The following is a 22797-nucleotide window of genomic DNA, read 5'->3' on the forward strand; positions in this document are numbered from 1 at the left end:
AATAATTTCAATAATTTTGACCAACATCTGTCATTTGTCAGTATAAATATAACAAGAGCTCCACAGAGCGAGCAATATACACTGGACACAGTATTATAAGGTTTGACCTTTGACCTTTATTTGTGACCTTGACCATATCACTATGGTCATGATTATTTTTAAGAGATTTTAAAATCCTTCAGTAAGTGAGATATTCTCTGGACAAAGTATAATAAGTTTAACCTTTGACCTCTATTTGAGACCTTGACCTTTGATTACAGGCCTGCAAGTTGCACTGACACACCATCCCATCATGATTATGATTTGCGTCTGGTGATTTTAAGATCATATGAATGTGAGAAAGATACAGTCTGGACAGAGAATTGTCCAGGGTTTGACTGGCCACTGAAACCATAACATGATATTACCCATCAGGATTCGGGCTTTTAAAAATTGCAATTTAAATACAATGAACAAAGTAAACTTATCACAGGTGGAACTACTTTGATCATTTGGAGCATAGCCACTATGTATTATGGGGGTAGAGCCACTCAATTCCATGGGAAGAGCATTTGCTGTTGCATCACTCAGAATTTCTTCTTCAGGATCAAGTCTGAAGGTTCCATATCATAGGTTTAATCATTAATTGCCAACACAATTAATCAAACAGAAGACCTAGAAAGTAAGACAAAGGGCCAGAACGATCCAATGTTACTAACATAAGAATCACAAAATATGTCAACAAAAGTTATGGCTAGATAAAATGCATCACAAATATGGAAGCTCTAGACTGGCACTGAGCTTTCTGACAAGAATATTAGAAGATATCTTTATACTAGATGTTCAGTGCCTGACAACAAAATGCTCTCACTTTGTGTGTCTGAAAATGGCTATAAAATACTATTCTTTCTTGCAGCTATTTCTGCTTCTATCAGTGTAGCAAACAACATAGAAAAACATATTATTTTGTATGGCCTTAAAGGGTGAAATGCTCATTTTAAGAGATAATTGAAAAAGTCATAGGGGAAAGAACAAACTCATCACTGTTTGGTGAATTGAAACATTATAGTTAATAATTTCAGTAATATTTACCAGTATCTGTAATAAGTCAGTATCAATATAAATATATCTGAATTTTAATACATTAGATTGATTTGATGAATGCATATTCATAAAATGTTTGAAAAAAATAAAACCCCAAGCAGGATGGGATTCTGACTCAAGTCTGAGGAGCGTGAGCGATTACAACGCCATCTCTTTACCAAATGAGCTATGCAGCTTTGTCACTGCACAAGAGTTAATTATAATTCTACAGATTACTCTCAATTTAGCCGTCAAGATGTAAACAATGAAAAGACCAAACAAACATGACCCACTGTATTAATTGAATTTCAACTCAAAAAGCGTCAACTATTTTCCAATTAGAAAGAAAACCATTATTATAAAAAAATATATGCCAATTTTAATTGCTTAAATTTAGATATTTAAAAAAATTGACCCCCTTGAGGCCCTTTTCGTTTACATAGTCCCTTTTATGTCCTACCTATAAACACATTAAAAGGCAGTGTATGAAATCATGAACTAAGCAATGAAGAACCTAATTCATAAAATAATTATGTTGTGAGTGAATGTGAGTATTAACTGACTAAATGTATGCAGTTGTTGTTTAATAGTCAAAGAAATTGTACAAATCAGCATACAAGGGATAATTCTCTTGTGAAGGGGGTCAACCTGTAATTTTCTTTATGAGTTTTGGGATCGTGACCCAAATGTGTAGCCAACATTTCAGTCAAGTTTTAAGTCATGTCCAGAATCTGAAACAAAAACAAACAACGAGGCAATGATAACAAACACATTTCAACTACTCTTGGAAAATTTGGGCCCTAAAATCAATCAACAAATCAATCAATAGCAGTTTGGGCGTCTGGTGGTAGAAGGATATATGCGTCAACATTTTTCCTTGACTTGCCTGCTGATATGAGCTACTTAAAAAGTTACTTATTGTTTGATATGACTAAAGCTTGATGCAGAATAGCACAAGATACAGCTTTCATGGAAAAAGAGGCACAGCACAAGAAAGATGGAAATCTGTAACAAAGGCCCTAGGCCCTAAGCCGACCACAGTTGAAACGGATAAAGACATATTTTGAACAGTAAGCATATTACTTGGTCATTTGTTCCGACACTTTAATTTTTTTATATATATGACCCAACACTTCCTTTAGGAAAATGACAAATTGCCTAAACACAACTGACCCAACAATTACTAATTTCATGATGAGTCCTGGGTTAGGGAAGTGACATAGCGCAAGATGAATACAGGTCTTGAATTTAGCTATCACATGCTTGGAAAATCCTTTATTAAAAACCTGAGTTCAAATTATGAGGACTCTCAAAAAGTTTGGAGTTGAAAATAAAGATAGTAGAAAGAGGATACCAAATATTTCTACATTTTTACCAGTCTGACAAAAACAAGGTCACATGTAAAAGTAGTTTGGTTATAATAGAATTAGAAATTAAGTCTACAAAATATGTTTAGAAAGGTACCCAAACAGAATTGAAAGGGCAAAAGAAACCATTTAATATGCAAGATAAAAATAATTTTAAGGGGCCTACCTGCTAAGATTGCCAATACAACCAGTGATAACCATAAAACCTATAGCTTGAAAATAATGTGTCAGTTTTAAAGAATTTACTAAATAATTTAGCAGTAAAATATTTCAATAAATTCAATTAAACGCATATGTTTGTACAGGAAACCATGAGAGTACCCGGGGAAAACCCATTTGTCCGACATGGTGACCACTTACCAAAGTCAATATCACTACCTTCAAAAACTTTAAAATGTTATATTATTGATATCATCAACATCCAGAATATTAAGTTGAGTACGAGTTGTGAAGGTTTTGGCACAACGTCATTCATATTATAGAAGGACGCTTTGTGTTGTCCGTACAAACAAAATTACAACTAAACTCTGATTAAGAAAACATTTATTCGTGAGTTCATATAACATGCAATTCTTGATACATATTCTAGCCTATAAAAACAAAGAAATAAATTTACAGTGGAAGAACAACATTCGTTTAAAGCAGCACTTTCACAGATTTACCGATTCTACAACTTTTATTATTTATTTTTTGAATGAGCGAATTTGTGCGTACATATCTGCCAACCAGTAATAAAATACTGCTGCCAAAAGATCAGGTCGCAGATTTCATATATCCGTTCTAAAATTAATGTTTTATGGCTAATACCGTTTTTAACGGTTGAAGAAAAATGCATAAAACATCAATTCTTTAACTTAAATATAAAAATCTGCGATCTAATAGTTTGTCTTATATGACTGGTTTACATGCATTTTTCGCATAAATTGACTCGTTTGAAGACAAAACTTTCAATCTGTGAGAGTGCAGTTTTAATGGCAATTTGTTTTCCCGTTAAAAGTAACCAAACTTAGAGACTGTAAAAAAATTGTTCCTGCACTTAACTTGGGCTGTTTTAAAATAGTCGTTGTTGAAAAATATTATAATTTCACTAAGTTGGAAAAAATAGATGCTTTATAGATACGGCCCCATATCCACTCTCTGCTTATGTTCATTCAAACATAGTTATTGCTCACACGCCTAAACACAAGGATACTATTGAGTGTTTGAACTTTGCAGGTCCCAGTTTCTCGAAACTTTTTTATATATAATTATTTACTTCCTGAAGAGGATTTAGACTTCAAACTGGAAAGGGAATAATCTTTTTGATAATAACAATTTAATACTTCAGTTATCGAAATCAAATTGAAGTATGTATTTTGGGATAATTGAAATAAGCTGCTTAAGCCTGCAGTTCAAGGAAACTGGGATCTGGACTATTTACTCTGGTCTGTTGATAATTGAACGTTATTTCAGCTCGTTGTCAACAATAATTTATTGACATCTGGATGTGTCACTATATATAATTATTTTTATTTTATTATAACTTATCCTTCATGAATATAACTAGAGAGTTTGTTAAGTGCCTTTTTATATTGTGTAAGGAATTAAATTATGCGCTTCACATTTAGATCACTGGCCAAGTAATTGCTTTCTTAATGTCTGTTGATAAATTAGAAGAAAATATAGTCTAAGGCATAGAAATAATGTTTGTTTCCTGTCCTGAAATGCCCTTATGCCTACCCTTTTTTGGGGGACATGAAACCTGAAACAAACATATTGTTTTGTATGCCTTAGCACCTTACGATAATTGACAACCATTTAAAACTTCGTCTTCTATATTTAAATACACTTCATACAATGATTAAATCAATCGATTATTAAAAGATCGGTATTCAAAGTATTAAGCCCAGTATTTCATTTTTGGAACTTAAATTGGTATTTTCCCATGGTTTCAGACGCAAAAATTAAGCAAACTACAATAATTGAGCGTGTAATTTATCCAACTAATGAAAGTCTAATCACTTACAAATAAAATATGTTTTGTTCTATTGTAAATCTATGCAAAATAATCCATAAACCAATATGCAATAGATATGCGTGTTATGCTATAACTAGCAAGCCCCCGTTTTGCCTGCATTTTATGGTTTAATCCAACAAATCAATCATCAACATCTTAAATAACATACCATTGGCCGATTGTTTAGAACTTTGAAGTGCGTTTTAAATCAAAATGAACAGGCACACCATTTATTTACACATCATGTGGAATAATACACAATCATCATAAATTGAATTCAGACAGACCCACCCATGTCTTATACAAAGATACATCCTATGGAACCATTCAATGAAAACTAAATTTTGCGTTTAAAATTAAACATCGCAAGCCCAGGTACATTATGTGTAAACAAACACTTGGTTCATGAAGTGACATTAACAGAAATAAAAGTACGTTAATGATTTTACACAAATGCAAATCCTATTAAATAAAACTCCATATTATATAGTATGATACACATATCTAAATTATGAATAATATTCCCACTCATTGCTTATTAAAAGGTAAACAAGTAAAATAGTACATTGGTTTCAAGTGAAAATAAAATAAATGTTTGTTAGGATGGTATACAACAGGCGCATATCTTGTTTGTACAAAGTATACATTCCACTATTACGAAGATACAGTATATCATAAAGTGATAACACAACACATGTTAATTGTTAATTAAAATTAACTAACCAACTTTTTGTGTATACAAATATACATCCTGTGTACACAGCAGGGAAAATCATATTGAACTCACCTAATGGCTCGTCCAATATGGGTTTCCCAGTTATGTACTCATCCAAATATATTTCCGTACTGTTCAGAACAATGTTAAATAACATTCGATTAAAACTAACTTGCACACTCTATGTTTATGCAATGATACATCATGTGGAATAAAAACACAATCAAATATCGTAAAATACACAAGTTTAAATTATAACTAACAGGTCCACCCTTTGTTTATACAAAGGTTCATCCTGTGGAATAAAAACACAATCAAACATAGTATAATTCACAAATTTGAATTATAATTAACAGGCCCACCTTTTGGATATACAAAAGTTCATCCTGTGGAATAAAAACACATTCAAATATAATATAATACAAACATATGAATTATAATTTACAGGACCAACCTTTGTTTATACAAAGTTCATCCTGTAGAATAAAAACACAATCAAATATAGAATAATTCACAAATTTGAATTATATTTAACAGGCCCACCCTCTGCGAATACAAAAATTTCATCCTGTGAAATGAAAACACAATCAAATATTGTATAATACGCAAGCTTAAATTATAATTAACAGGCTCACCCTTTGTTTATACAAAAGTTCATCCTGTGGAATAAAAACACAATCAAATATAGTATAATACGCAAGCTTACATTATAATTAACAGGCCCACCTTTTGTTAATACAAAGGTTCATCCTATGGAATAAAACACAATCAAATATATTATAATACACACATATGAATTATAATAAACAGGCCCACCCTTTGTTTATACAAAGGTTCATTCTGTGGAATAAAAACACAATCAAATATTTTATAATACAAAAATTTGAATTATAATTAACAGGCCCACCCTTTGTTTTAATAAAGGTTCATCCAGTGGAATAAAAACACAGTCAAATATGGTATAAAAGACACTTTTGTGTAATAATTAACAGGCTCACTCTTTCTTATATAAAGATACATCCTGAGGAATAAAAACACGATCAAATATCGTATAATAAACAAATTTGAATAATAATTAACAGGCCCACCCTTTGTTTATACAAAGGTTCATCCCGTGGAATAAAACATAAACACATATAAAAAAAAACACAATTTTGTATTCTAATTAACAGGCCCACACTTAGTTCATATTCAGGTTCATCCTTTGGAATAAAAACACAATCACATATTGTATAATACGCAAGCTTAAATAATAATTAACAGGCTCACCCTTTGTTTATACAAAAGTTCATCCTGTAGAATAAAAACACTAATCAAATATAGAATAATACACACATATGAATTATAATTAACAGGCCCACCCTTTGTTTATACAAAGGTTCATTCTGGGGAATAAAAACACAATCAAATATTTTATAATACAAAAATTTGAATTATAATTAACAGGCCCACCCTTTGTTTTTACAAAGGTTCATCCAGTGGAATAAAATCATAATCAAATATGGTATAAAAGACACTTTTGTGTTATAATTAACAGGCTCACTCTTTGTTTATATAAAGATACATCCTGAGGAATAAAAACACGATTAAATATCGTATAATTAACAAATTTGAATAATAATTAACAGGGCCAACCTTTGTTTATGCAAAGATTCATCCCGTGGAATAAAACATAAACACATATAAAAAAACACAACTTTGTATTCTAATTAACAGGCCCACACTAAATTCATATTCAGGTTCATCCTTTGGAATAAAAACACAATCACATATTGTATAATACGCAAGCTTAAATTATAATAAACAGGCTCACCCTTTGTTTATACAAAAGTTCATCCTGTGGAATAAGAACACAATCAAATATGGTATGATACACAAATCTGAATTATAATTAACAGGCCCACCCTTTGTTTATACAAAGGTCCATCCTGTGGAATAAAAACACAAACAAATAAAGTATAATAAACAAATTTGAATAATGATTATCAGGCCCACCCTTTGTTTATACAAAGGTCCATCCTGTGGAATAAAAACACAATCAAATATAGTATAATACAAAAATTTACAAAGGTTCATCCAGTGGAATAAAAACACAATCGAATATGGTATAAAAAAACACCTTTGTGTTATAATTAACAGGCTCACTCTTTATTTATATAAAGATACATCCTGAGGAATTAAAACACGATCAAATATAGTATAATGCACACATAATAAATAACAAATAAAGTATAATAAACCAATTTGAATAATAATTAACAGGCCCACCCTTTGTTTATACAAAGGTTCATCCCGTGGAATAAAACATAAATAAATATAAAAAAAACACAAATTTGAATAATAATTTACAGACCCACCCTTAGTTTATACAAAGGTTCATACCGTGGAATAATAATAATAATAATAATAATAATAATAATAATAATAATATCTTTATTTTAAGAAGGTGACATATTAAGATCATGTACAAAACTACAGAATCTTATTTTCGATATGGCCCTCTGAAACAGAATGAAAATATGGCAAATAATCATAAGACAAACATGAAGACGATGCTAACAACGATGACGATGATGATGATGATTATAAGTATGCTGTTGATGCTGACGATAATGATGCATATGATGACATGATGATGATGTTGAATCAATATTAGACAGATACTCTCAGTTAAATATAATTATGAATAAAACATCACAATTTGTATAATCACAAGTTTCCTATGAGGTACTGTTTGACCTTTATTTTATACGTATTAAAGTTTTTTGATTCTCGTATTTCCAAAGGTATATTATTCCAAACAATTCTGCTGTAATATGTAAACGATGCTTTCATATAATTAGTACGAGGTCTAGTTTGCAAAACAATATCTTTGTGTGCCATTGATCTTAGCATATATACATTATTGTCTGAAACTGTTACTAATTCTGACATATATGATGGAGCCATGCTATTCAACGTCTTGTAAACTAATACTGCTGCGTGGTATTTACATCTATCCGAGAAGTTTAGCCATTTTAGTTCTTTAAATAGATTTGTTGATGAATCTCGTTTAGATTTACCAAGTATGATTTTTGCAATTCGTTTTTGTAAGTTATTTATTTTATTCACATATGAATTGGTTCCCTTGCCCCAGACCAAGCAGCCGTAATCAAAATTTGGCAGAATATATGCATTGTAAAACATTCGTTTTGTATCAGGTGTGAGGAAATATATTATATTTTTTAGAAGTGCAATTTGGAATAAAACATAAACAAATATAAGAAATACACAGATTTGTATTATAATTAACATATCAACCCTTAGTCTATATAAAGGTTCATCTTGTGGAAAAAACACAATCAAATATTGTATAATACGCAAGCTTAAATGATAACAGGCCCACCTTTTGGTTATACAAAGGTTCATCGTGTGAAATAAAAACACAGTCAAATATAGTATAATACACACATATGAATTATAATTAACAGGCCCACCCTTTGTTTATACAAAGGTTCAACCTGTGGAATTAAAACACAATCAAATATAGTATAATACAAAATTTTGAATTATAATTTACAGGCCCACCCTTTGTTTTTACAAAGGTTCATCCAGTGTAATAAAAACACAATCAAATATGGTATAAAAGACACCTTTGCATTATAATTAACAGGCCCACCCTTTGTTTATACAAAGGTTCATTCTGGGGAATAAAAACACAATCAAATATTTTATAATACAAAAATTTGAATAATAATTTACAGACCCACCCTTAGTTTATACAAAGGTTCATACCGTGGAATAAAACATAAACAAATATAAGAAATACACAGATTTGTATTATAATTAACATATCAACCCTTAGTCTATATAAAGGTTCATCTTGTGGAAAAAACACAATCAAATATTGTATAATACGCAAGCTTAAATGATAACAGGCCCACCTTTTGGTTATACAAAGGTTTATCGTGTGAAATAAAAACACAGTCAAATATAGTATAATACACACATATGAATTATAATTAACAGGCCCACCCTTTGTTTATACAAAGGTTCAACCTGTGGAATTAAAACACAATCAAATATAGTATAATACAAAATTTTGAATTATAATTTACAGGCCCACCCTTTGTTTTCACAAAGGTTCATCCAGTGTAATAAAAACACAATCAAATATGGTATAAAAGACACCTTTGCATTATAATTAACAGGCTCACTCTTTGTTTATATAAAGATACATCATGAGGAATAAAACACAATCAAATATAGTATAATAAACAAATTTGAATTATAATTAACAAGCCCACCCTTTGTTTATACAAAGGTTCATCCTGTGGAAGTAAAACACAATCAAATAAGGTAAAATACACCAATTGAATTATAATTAACAGGCCCAACTTATGTTTATACAAAAACACATCCTCTGGAAAAAAAAACACAATCAAATATGGGAAAATAGTCATGGTTAAATTATTTTTTTTTCATACAAAGAAACATCATGTGGAACATAACACTGATATTGTTTTTTTCACAATTTATAAATAGAAAGTTATATATTTAATTAAAAAGACCCACTCTCTGCTAGCACAGCGTTACAAATTGTCGAATAAAAAATCAAACATGGTATAATGAATCTTAAACTGAACATAACTCTGTATGTTAAATGTTTGAAATAACACCCCAATACTTTGTTTATACACAAATATATCATATGGATAAAAAATGTACAATAAAGTTATCTGGGACCCTTCGTTTTTGATATATTCATAATCTATACTATATTAAACTTTGTCCGCAAGGCATGCAATACAAGGACGTTAAAATCACAAAAACGTGTGTTCCAGCTTACAAATTAACAAACTTATATTCAAAAATACATTGTGAATAATAACGGAAAAATACTTATTAATCAAAGGTGAACTATATATCATATATACAGTGAGGCACATATAGTAAATAAAATAATCGCAATTAAAATTACAAGTTAAAAATGTGATGATTTTGAAAATAATTTTAAACAAAATATAATAACATAATGCATAAACCACTACATATGTTGAAATTAAACATAAAGCTTTTTTTAAACGTATGTTAACCATGTATTCATTAAAAATAATTCGCATAGTCGACAAGCACTCGACAAACTATTTCACGCACATTTAAAGACATTATTATTTTAAAACATGGCAGCAAATAATTATCTTCATTAAGATAAAGTAACAGTTCATCTGATATATAAATATGTTCATTTAAAGTTATACATAGTCTTAATTCTGGTTTAAAGCAAATTCCTAAGCATATCTATCTGATGTACACATATTTACAATTATAGTAATCTATTAACTAACATCTAAGCTAATATACTCTAAGCGCCTTTATAGGTTATGAAAACAACGAAATCTTGCAAATTTACATACACGTAGCGAAACACTTTTACCTAAACCTTTTTTCAAATAACAACCACATGTAAAAGCTTTTGTAAAACTTGAATATTTTAGCATGTAGATAAAAGAAGTGGACTGAAGTTTATATAAGTAATATTTACAAACAAAATGTTTAATAGCTTAGTCATATGTATTTACAAATATTTCTATTAACAACAAAAGACAAAAATGATATCATGTCAATTAAATATTATACTGTTTCAATAATTGCGGAATCGTTTCACCCACATATACATTACACATATAATAATGAAGAATGCTAACACATATGTCCTATAGAAAACAAAACAAGAATAGATATCTGAATGTCAACGACACTTATTTTCATAACTGCGATATTTCGATGACCAAACATCGATCCGTCTGGTAGATAATGTTCTCTTGACATAATTTTATGGGCATATGGTTTAAATAATTTACTCTATGTAGTCCTCCACGAACGCTATAACTTCATGAGCAGTTTCCTTTGCAAATGCGGCATCGTCTGAACTAAATACGTCAGAAGGCAGCTTGTCCATTTCAACGGCATCTGGATACCGAAGTCTGAAGTACTGCCTGTCCGATATGTTAAGGCGTGATTCGAACACTCTTACCTGAAATATGTTAATACAATGATACATAAATGATACGGTAACGGTTTGGGAAGCATGGTTAAGAGAGAGTTTTATTAGACATACATCAGCTACAGTTAATGAAATTAAACGCGAGCGCAAATTACGAATGGTTTCACTTTCAGTGACGAGGGTCGAAGGTAAAACTGTTGTGTACAGCATAGAGTGGAATATCTATATAGTAAATACAGGGCTCACTGTTATGGCACGGTCAGTCACTTAAATTCAAATGCTTCTTTCAAAGTTCCACTTCTTTTTCTTTTATTAACAATAGTGTGAGTTTAAAATGTAACACAATAGATGCTAGGAAGTAGAAAACATTATCTAAAATGCAACATATAAAGTGTGTATATTGAAGTTTAAGAGATGGGTGATCGGCCTCAGATTGAAAATCACCCAAGTAAAACGCTACATATGCATAATTGTAGGTGAATTAACTGTTTTGTACCCTGCTGTCAATGACAGCGTTCAATAACTAACGCAAGCTACTTTCTACATTTGTACCGTGCTGACGATGACAGCGTTCAATAACTAGCGCAAGCTACTTCCTGTACTTGTACCGTGCTGTCGATGACAGCGTTCAATAACTAGCGCAAGCTACTTTCTACATGTGTACCGTGCTGTTAATGACAGCGTTCAATTACTAGCGCAAGCTACTTCCTGCACTTGTGCCGTGCTGTCAATGTCATCGTTCAATTACTAGCGCAAGCTACTTCCTGCACTTCTACTGTGCTGTTAATGACATCGTTCACTAACTAGCACTAGCTACTTCCTGCACTTGTACCGTGCTGTCAATGACAACGTTCAATTACCAGCGCAAGCTACTTCCTGCACTTTTGCTGTGCTGTCAATGACATCGTTCAATAACTAGCGCTAGCTACTTCCTGCACTTGTGCCGTGCTGTCAATGACATCGTTCAATTACTAGCTCAAGCTTCTTCCTGCACTCTACTGTGCTGTCAATGCCATCGTTCAATAACTAGCGCTAGCTACTTCCTGCACTTGTGCCGTGCTGTCAATGACATCGTTCAAGCTACTTCCTGCAATTGTAAATTGTTGTCAATGACATCGTTCAATAACTAGCCCAGACTACTCCCTGCACTTGAACCGTGTTGTCAATGAGAGCGTTTTATAACTGGCGCAAGCTACTTCCTGCACTTGAACCGTGCTGTCATTTACATCTTTCAATAACTAGCGCAAGCTACTTCCTGCACTTGAACCGTGCTGTCAATTACATCGTTCAATAACTAGCGCAAGCTACTTCCTGCACTTGAACCGTGCTGTCAATGACATTGTTCAATAACTAACGTAAGCTACTTCCTGCACGGGTAAGCTCCATCTATCTGTCTCGTGAAAGAACTAATAGAAAAGTCAGTAGATTTTTTTTGATTGCGAGTGTATAATAATACATACCTTTTCTTTAATGTTATCACCCTCAACTCCATCTGCAATGCTGCATAGATTATGTGAACTTCGCGGACATTGATTGGCATCTCTGGAGAATCTGGCAGCTTTAAGCGCCTTTTCACATGCCTGTAAAATGTAAATATAATATTAAAAAGGCAATCTTCGAAAGCAGGAAGTATCAAATAATACGTCTCTCATTTATAATCATAATCTCATTGATGGAAACATCTCATATGCAATAATAATACGTTAAAGTATGTTTAAGGAGGTCAGCGGTTTCTTGTATGTTAATTATTTTCTTGTTTATTGCATATTCTTTCATTTTGGTACATTTAGTTAAAAGTTTATCAACGAAAATTACATAAAAACATATTTTTAAATACCTTTCAATTAATTATAAACAATTGGCATTTTTTTTTTTACACTTTTCATGTATCAATACTACCAGAACTGAAGTGCAGATTCCGGTTTCAAATCGAACTGTGCTTCAAATTTAACGCGGGTTCTACTTTATTTTATAAATCTTTTTTTTTAAATGCCTCGATCCATCGGCAGTCACTCGTTAAATACTTTTAATATTGTGCCTGGTACAGTTGAAGGAGCACCATGATACTTTAATGATCGAATACTACCGTGAGTTCTTTAACAAATTTCTGCTTTCATGTAATTACATACTTCTTTAATGGCCGTCCATATTGCACTGGAGTGACCCACGGTCGACCGTATTGCATGTCAGTGGAACACGACCGGCCGTTTTTTGCGATATGTAGTGCGTGGGGATTTTATAATGGATATATAATATAACTTAATACTGTTTTACTTCTATCCTTAAAAAAACAGGAACCATAACCCATTGTAAAATATTACTTACTGTGATCGAGCGTTTCTTAGACCTTAATTAAAAAAAATACCGTCTACATGTTAATTATATATAATCCAGTTTGATAATGCTATAACGTATTTTTTTTTGTCTTTGTTACCCATGTGTAATATCACCATATCACTCAGCCCGATTGCAAACAATTTTATTTGGAAAAAAATAATGTCTAATAATTCCAACAAATAATACGTGTATTTCAAATTTCCTCATCAAGATTTATTTTAATACGATAATTCGTTTTTCATCTTAAAATATCAGAGGAAAACTTGGTAACTTTATTTCATGAAAGACATTCTTAGAATGTGTGTCATTTCTATATTCAAACATTAGCTTATAAGAAAATGATGACGTCATATAACCGGTAGTGACGTCACCATTTATAAGAAAGCAGTTAGAATTATAGTGTTTATGTTGTTCTTCGTACTTGATATCGAAGTATTTCTTGAAGTATTTATTTTACTTATAAACGGATTTAAAACGATCAGATATATTTTTTTGTTTTAAATTAATCCGGTTTCTACATTTCTGAAATGCATGTTGCGCGGGAAATGACATTGCTATGTCAGTTTGCGGTATTCGTCTCATCAGCAGCGCAGGTGAAACAAGTAGGTTTTGTGCTATTTTTACCAGAAAACAATAACATGTGATTGAAAGTCAATAAGGACATTAACTGGGACGTAATGAACAAAATGGCAAGACGTTTCTAAAAGTGATCGTCAGCACATATAAACTCTCTGTAAAACAATCTTTAGACCAAAAGTGGATACTAATCTTTAATTATTCTTAAATGTAATTCCGTTTAAACACTTAAGGAAACTTATAAACTGCGTTACTTTTATGCTGTTAAACTCTGAAAAGCAAACTTTTCGCCTGTATGTTGTTTTTACTGAGCACTTATTGTAAGATTGCTCTTTATATACAGTCGAAACTCGTTATGTTGAACTCTGCCATCTCGAAGTTTCGCTTTTGTCGAACTTATTTCGAATATTTCGGGTGTAGCTAGATATGTTTTGTATTTCGGTTATATCGAATGTTCGTTATCCCGAGGTCCTTACGACTACATCCTTGGGAGTTTTGACTGAAATACTGCAATACACCACTCTACAAGGAATGTTTCAAAATCAGAAAGATACTATTAGAAGCAATTTTATCTCCGATGCATACACTACTTAAGACACCTTGCATTTACACAAAGAAGGAATGGCGCCATGTTGGGTTATAGACGACATTATTGCTGAAAATCATCATTGCTAGACGACAAAACTGGTGTGTGCGTCTTTCGGTGAATATCATGCGTACATTGGGCCACTATTGAAAATACCATTGGTGCTGCGTGCCATCGTATAGCAGGAATGGATATAATAATCTCTATAAACACAGCGTCCTGAGAAATATTTCGGTCATACGAGCCATCATTTGATGTATCCCGTCGAGAGTTAAAGCACCCTCATTTGCATAAATGTAATAAGTATCATGTTTAAGCGTATTCGAGTTTGTAAATGGACCTCACAAACAGTTAAGTATTTTGTGAAATTCAATTTAGTTTTTTTTACAATAAATAAATGGCTTCTGTCAATTTTGAGATAATATAAATCATTGAGATGATCACTCTCTTTGGCCTTTAGTGTTCTAACTTACCATAATATGTACTGTCATACTAATCATACGAACTATACGTTCGTGCTTCGACTTTGCTGCCCCATTATAAGGTATTATTAAAGATATGACTCGGATTATAACCATACTTAAGGGATTAGCCGCGTAATACACACGTTTATAAAAGCTTATACTGACAACATATTTGTCATAGGCATGCGTAGTATCCTCATTTGTCGCAGTGGTCGTACATGTCGTAAAGTATATCAGATGTCGTAAAAATGGGTTGTTTATGTCACACCTATACAAAATGTCGCACAGTTTACATCAAATGTCGTAAACAAGTATTTTGTTTTAAAACATTTATATGACATTTGACATGGGTTAAGAGACTTTTGGTGTAAATTTCTCTTGTATGACACGTTTTACGGATATTAATATTCGCTGCAACACATACGACCACTGCGACATGTCGGTATGCTTCAGAATGATTGTTAAAATTGAAAACCGTATGTGGACTTGCAGACATAAATATCCCTAGCGGATTCGAGGGGGGGGGGCAGGCCCCTTTAAATAGTTTCCTTTAGATTTCAATAACGGAGAACAAAGTAAAAATGCTCAAAATGCACTATTTCGGACTTAAAATATCCTCATCCCCCCCCCTCCGATACGTCTTAACCATATACATTTCGATTCTTGTGGAAGTGCGCATGTCAAAAAGTTGCACATAACCTCAAATCCTTGATTTGCCCATGAATATGTCCACAGAAGCGAACCACTAGAACGCAAAGTTAATAACTGATTTTCGTTCTTGGTATCCAAATTCACCACCAACCACTGAAGCAGAGAACCAACAAACCTTCGCAATAAATATCACCCAGCAGTTAAAACAATTTTGTAGATAAACATGCACTCAATTTACTAACCACTCCACCTGCACGTAAGGCCAATATAACCATGGTAGTTAGGTTCACTTACTTGTAAAGAAAATTACTCATTATTTACAAATTGTATATCAAGGTGAGGAATGACGTGACTTCAAAGAGGTTCTCACATGGGTCACCGATGTAAACAAACAAGTAAGTGACGGTTAGCGCAGTTTGAAAAGATGTTCATCTTTCGTGTGCGTCATGCTTCAAGAATATCTTTATATAAAACGTATGCTTTAATCGGAAATGGTTATTATTCAAGAAGCCTTCATAGATTTGAGGGGATATCATTAGAAGGTAACAAATGTTTCTAAACGTTTACCAATAACATTATGAAACTTCAATGCTTTGTTGGACATGCATTATTAAAATATACAGGATTGATATTCTAAAAATACTTATTTTTCATATTTTTGTTTCGGAAAATGTTAGTTGTTTATTGTATGGCAATGCCTTTTTAATATTGTTACAAGGAAACAGAAATGTCCGCTAAGAGTTCGGTCACTTCGTTGTAGCTTATGCATGTCATTAATATATAGAGTACATGATCCTTAAAAAACCTTAAATCTTTCAATACAAAGAATACCTTAAATATCATAACAATCTTTTGTCATTAGACCTAATAAACGAATTGATTGACGGTGTCACAAACACTTGTTACTGAGAATTGACACAATGTGATATTCAAAACAACGATTGTAAATAAACATTGATAGCATCACAGCAGCAGAGTGTTTTTATATTCGCTTCGCTTTGCCAAGCGATATGGAGATAATAATTTAACATTATGAGCAATGCTTCGATAAACTACTAATTTATAATTATTGCCATTCTTATCTATTATCAATGAAATTTTACATTGACTGTACCTTGAGTACTTGAGAGCAAATCTAACTGAAGCCCTTAAAGATTCTCCGTGATTGGACAACTGGGATCATGAATATTGGTTTATAAGAGTGTACATTATTCTTACTGGTGTTATTGATTGCAAATATAGTTGATGTTCTCTGCGATAGCTAAGCACACAACTAGCGACTAGACTCATGACTACATATATATTATGATATATAACACATCTACATACTATTTAGATTTACCTGGTGTAATTGATAGCAAATCCAGTTAAACCCTTTGAATCCCTCTTCGGGATTGGCAAGCATACCACACGCGACGTGAAAGTCCGTTTTCGCTTGGCGTAGCCATCGTTTCGCTTCTCCGATATTTGGGACGGGAACGTACTCTTTGCTGCTGCCAGTATAAAAGCCACTGTAGAAAAACGAGTGGTAATTGCGTCTTCTATTTCGAATATTTTTAGCAAATACCTGACCTTTGCGTTCAATCCTCGTACTAAAATTGCTGTACCTTGATCGAAACATATTTGAAGAAAAAGCTTCACCGAATCTGGCAGAAAGTTCGCATTTCTCTAATTCAACGATAAGTTCTTTCAAATAGTTGAACATTTTGCTGGAATATTCTTCTTTACCTGGGTTTCTGTCAGGATGCCACCTAAACAGACATCGTTTTATCAATATCTTTCTATCGTTTTCACACATCCGAAATGCCTCAGTAAGAAGTTCTTTCAATCTACGGCAATTTTCATCGAAAGGTAGTGAGATTATATTTTGTGTATCATACAGTTCTACTTCTCTATTAGTATTTTGGGAATTGTGGGAAACGAAACGATAAAGTTTGAATATCGGCACTTTGATGAAACCTCTATTTTCGCCAGCATTTACTTTGTAATGTAAAGCTATGTTTGAACATCCCTCAAGTCTTGGTATTTGACTTATGATATGGACGTAAATAAATGCATTATTTTCATCATCTTCATATTCCACTTCCATAGCTACAAATTCAAATTCATGCTCGTCAAAAGGAACTATTTCCTGGACTAGAAATGGGTAAAATTCTGGATTTACGTAGGTTCCAGGCTTTGGAAATACGGAAGACGGTCTAAAATCAATTTGTGCAATCTTACTTCTATCAAGCAGTTCAGAAATTCGGTCAGGGGTATTCCTGTAGTTTAATAATGCACTCATTATAAAACACTTGTCCTTGTCCAGAATATGTTCAGTGCATTTTTGTACTAAATGAAAAATTCCGTCTTCCTCAGAAATTATCATTGTCTCATCTGTTGCGCCCCTAGAGTCAAAGTACAGTTGAAAGGACGAGTTTCCATTGATACAATTTATATTCTTTATATAGCATATCCGTTGCAAACTTACCCTATCCAAAACACTGCCTTTGTATGACACTTTTGTTCTTAATCCATTCACTTGATTAATGCGGACATTTTTCATTTTTTTTCTTGATCTATCTTCTAAATCAGTCGTTGGTTGTCCCTTGTGACTTAATCCACACTGATCACGAATGAGCCTAATAATTCCATTAATTAAACAATCGCTACGTAAAAAGTACTGCCAATCATAAGACACAACTGATTCAACAACTTCAATCGACTCTAACGACACACTTTCTCTTACGTCCTTGCTTAAGAAGCACGGTTGCATCGAATCTGGTAATGATTCAAACACTGCAGGTGAGTCTGTTAGCTCCTCTATTTCCATTTCCTTGAATCCAAGAAAGTAGTCAATGTCAGCAACATCTCTTAAAATATTCTCGTATGTGTTATTGTCACAGACAGTGAGACTTGACGATTCTTTCAGTTTTTTTTCTTTGTTTGGGAGAAACAACTTTGAATGATTATCTTCAAGTGGTCCATGAAGTTTGAATAGAAGTGTTATTGTCTGTGCAACCTTTTTAAGTACTTGGGGTGACAACGTTTGATCACCGTACTCGGTATGTATTGACTTCAGCACATTTACAAACTGTGATCTACTAACTTGACTCATCGTTCCGAGTTTTTCAAATAATGCAATGTATATGCGTAAGGTGTTCGGTAGCTCATACAAATATGGCTTGATTTCGGTGCCTTTGAACGCGGAGCTTTCATACACCATATTGGCTCTTACCATAGCCTCGTCAGGTATGTGGACAAAATATGAATTCCTTAATTTTGCTAATTCGGGGCTGTTTAGATGTTTCATGAAAAAGTCGTAGAGTGGAGTGATAAACTTCATTTTGTCATGCGTCTTCGTAATTTTCCTTTTGAATTCTTTGTGAAATACTTCAGTCACATTATGACTATGCACAATAACCCTTTCAATTGACGGATATGTCAACACACCAAGTTCTTGTAGACGCTCATGTGAACTGATATCAAAGGCACCGAGCAAAATAGGTGTACTTGACCAACATATGTCCTGCCAGTTTGATGTTGTTGACCCATTAAAACAAATAAACTCATTCGACTTGATAAACGAATGATAGAAGGCGCGTCTCTCATCGTCAACTGCGTGCGAGTTAACAAACTTTATAACTTTTAGCTCTTGAAGGTCGCTTGAACTAAAAAAAGCACGTCCAGCAGTTATAATAAACGAAGTTAATGTTTGCGATTTGTCCTTTAAAACGTGTGAGTTCCATTCAGCATTTGATGCTGAATTGAGCGCAATTGTTTTTGCAAACTCTACCACTTTTTGCGGTGTTGGCATCGTGATAAGTCCTAAGGCTTCTAGGAACTTCTTCCATACATCTGTTCTTAAATGATTTGGAAGAAATTCATCATCTGTAAGCATTTCAACAAATACATTGTTTCTGTGGCTAAAGAATTCGTTAACACGTCGTTCTCGATTTCCAATTCGAATAAATGGAATGTCCGTGAGAAGACGAGTAATCTTCTCTGTACAACATGTGTTTTTCGACAAACCTGTACAAATATAATCTCGGATATATTTCAGATGTTTCAGCTGATGTTCGGGAGGAATTGCTTGAAAATTTGGCACAATTATATCTGCATATAGTCGATTAACTTCAATGAATGATGAAATTTGCTTCAACAGATTGGAATACTTTTCATAAAACATCACAAATGTCGTATTTGTAGCCTCGGCGATTTCTTTCATTCCATCTGGCGGAATTCTTGCAGAAAGAATTACAACATTATTCACGTTTTCAATACTAATCAAGTCTCCGTATGCAGTTTCATACAGCGGCAGAGACCGTATCATGTTCACAAGATCGACATGGATAGCCATTGCTGTTATTCTTTCTGAAACATATCCAAGAATTTCGACAGCTTCAAAACATGATATGGTGTCTTGCAGAGTCTGTTTGTAAAAATTAAGACACTTTATTAGTTCAAATGGATTCGAAACGGATGATATCATTGCCTCTAGTCCATGTTTTATTTCAAATTCCATTTGTGTTTTAGTAATAAATAACCAGCTTGTGTCTAGTGTAGGAATATTGAGTCTTGAAATAATTCTATGGACGGTTTCATAACCGCTTCCATTTTTATACAACCTAAAAGGTTGTTCTAGTGGAATAAGCGAATTTAATGCATGTGCTATACCCTTTGATGGTAGGAAAGACCAACTTTTGAAACACGACACATTTTTGACGAATAGGTCAACCGAAAACACTTTGTTGCAGTCGACTGATTTCGCGTGCAAAAAAATGAAGAACATTCTCAGGTCAAAATTTGTGTCTTCTGACTTGAATGATTTCACCTCTAAATCATTGCCACCACGAAAAACATCTAAATCATATGACGAAGGAAGCAAATTACATAGATTTTCCACTCTTAACTCTTTTAACACTCCGGATTGGAAGATATATTTCCTGTTCTTCAAATAATCCACTACATCATTGTGAATAAATTCATTAGAAGATCCGGGTAACAGGGAAAGGTACTTTGAGCAAAATACCGGCCTATGTGAATCAAACTTATGAAGGATGTTGTCTTGTGTAAGACAGAGTGGTAAACCTTCTAGCATCAGTTCAACTGGACTTGACAGAAGGAATGAAATCAAGTTCTTAAAATGCTGGACCGACATAAAGCATGATTGCTCTATATTTTTACCACATATCTGCACATCAGTTTCACGAATGTACTTCAATGCTAAATCAGGTGTGCAATTTAAAACTTTCAACCCCACTTCTTCTATTGATTGTTTAACAACATCGGGACTTTCTACAATTTTCATTCCGATTCTCGCCATTATGGACTTCACCAGGTCTTGTTGTAAATGCAATACATCATGTGCCGTATGCGCTCCGTAAAAAACACCTCCTGCCTTATCGTCTTCACTGCGAGCTAAATGCGTCCATCCCAGTTCAAAACCAAGTGGTTTATCTTGAGAATCAGATGTGAGCAGAACCGGAAACAACTTACACTCTTGCTCCAAAATCATTTTGTAAACATTTTGTACGTAGTATTTCCATTTACTTTCTGTTGCAAAAAAACATTCTGGAAATTTGTTATTGTATAGCTTCAAAATTTTCTTGAGTTTCGCCTGAGTCATCCCTTCCCCAGAAAGATCACAAAGTATGCTCTGTACTTCAAGAAGTGATGTACAAAATGCTTCAGGCAATAGACTTGACAACAAGTATTTGTTCCATGTTTCGCTCACGCCGCTGCTGATTAACATCCGTCGTCCTCGATCTACTGAAAAATGGCCATTCACGTGAAAAGGAAGACCTGTTCCTATAGGCAATGGTAAAAAGCAGAAAGCCTTATGAGCTCGTGTTAGGTCGGATACTTCTGTTTCGAACATCGGTATGGATATTCCTACTGTTGGCATTAAGCCAAGATCCCTATCGGCGAATGCCGGCCTAAGTTTACATGAAGTGTCTTTCTCGTCTGGTTTGGTATCACTTGAAAATTGATTGCATACAAGCCATCGTTTGCACCGACGCTTGTTTTCAACAATAGACAGATTGTACGTCACAGAAAATTGATCCTCTAAAATATTTTTATATTTATCATCCATATTATTTTTACAAACTTTTCTTACATTATCAAAATATTGCTTTCTTTTAATTTCATCCGACTCTGTCAACTTTGCTTCTACGCTGAACTCGGTGCGTACCCTGCCATCTATGTACGTTGAAATTCCTATTGATTTGAGGTTTTTTAAAAACTGAAGACATGTAGTTGCCTCCTCTTGAAGCAGACCAAGTAATTTATCAATTTCATAATTATTTATACAATGCACGCTTACTTCTGACTTTTCTTGTCGCAATGGTAAACGAAACACTGTTCCGACATCGGATTTCATTCCTGGATATCCTTTCAAAATATCTTTAAATTCCTCATCCATGTCGTCGATGTCACATTTTATTCCAGGTTCATCTGTTTCAGGGATATCCTTAAACAAAGGATCAAATATACAAAGAACTCCTTCTTTTCCTAAGCCAGGACCCTTAGTGTAAAACGACGGTGTATCAGTGATATGATAAACTGCGTTAAACCCCAGTCCGTATTGTCCCGTTTTTGTTGGATCATCAGTTTTACTTCCGATTCCCAAATTTCTAATGCCATCTAAATCATTATCACTGAAATGTGAATTATTGTAAATACACAATGCTGGGCCTAAGACTTGGTTTCGTCCGATTGAATGTGCTATATTCTGAGTTTCAAAGAACTTGATGAAATTTATTTCAGTCGCACCAGCGTCATCAGCGTTCTGAATAAACTCCTTAAATATACTGGCATCACTAGGATAATCTCTAAGAATACCATTCAATCGTGTGGTCAGCTTTTCTCTTTGCCCAAAAGAAAATATTCCTTTCGAAAAACCTTTGATCAAACTTGTTTTCTTTGTTTGGACTCCAAGAGCCTTCGCGATATTTGGAGGCACATCACCATGTACTAGTCGGACCTTTCTAGTCCATCGAACAGCTTGATCTTCTAATGCAAGTTCATAAGTGGGGGCTAGAACATTCTTTTCATCCGGTGCAACGATGAAGTC

The 22797-nt window shown here is 33.4% G+C and overlaps 1 protein-coding gene across 1 annotated transcript in view; it reads right to left on the reverse strand.

Moving 5' to 3' along the window:
- Window positions 1–11019: 11019 nt before the first annotated feature.
- LOC128240725 (sacsin-like) overlaps window positions 11020–22797 on the reverse strand; it is a 36619-nt gene continuing 24841 nt past the window's right edge. The window contains exons 7-9 of the mRNA XM_052957521.1: window positions 17083–17233; window positions 12587–12706; window positions 11020–11156 (exon numbers count right to left, since the gene is read on the reverse strand). Coding sequence (XP_052813481.1) covers window positions 11153–11156; window positions 12587–12706; window positions 17083–17233 — 275 coding nt within the window. The 3' untranslated portion in view covers window positions 11020–11152. The remainder of the gene's footprint in view (window positions 11157–12586; window positions 12707–17082; window positions 17234–22797) is intronic.

The sequence above is a fragment of the Mya arenaria genome, chromosome 7 (assembly GCF_026914265.1).
Source record: "Mya arenaria isolate MELC-2E11 chromosome 7, ASM2691426v1".
Taxonomy (NCBI): domain Eukaryota; kingdom Metazoa; phylum Mollusca; class Bivalvia; order Myida; family Myidae; genus Mya; species Mya arenaria.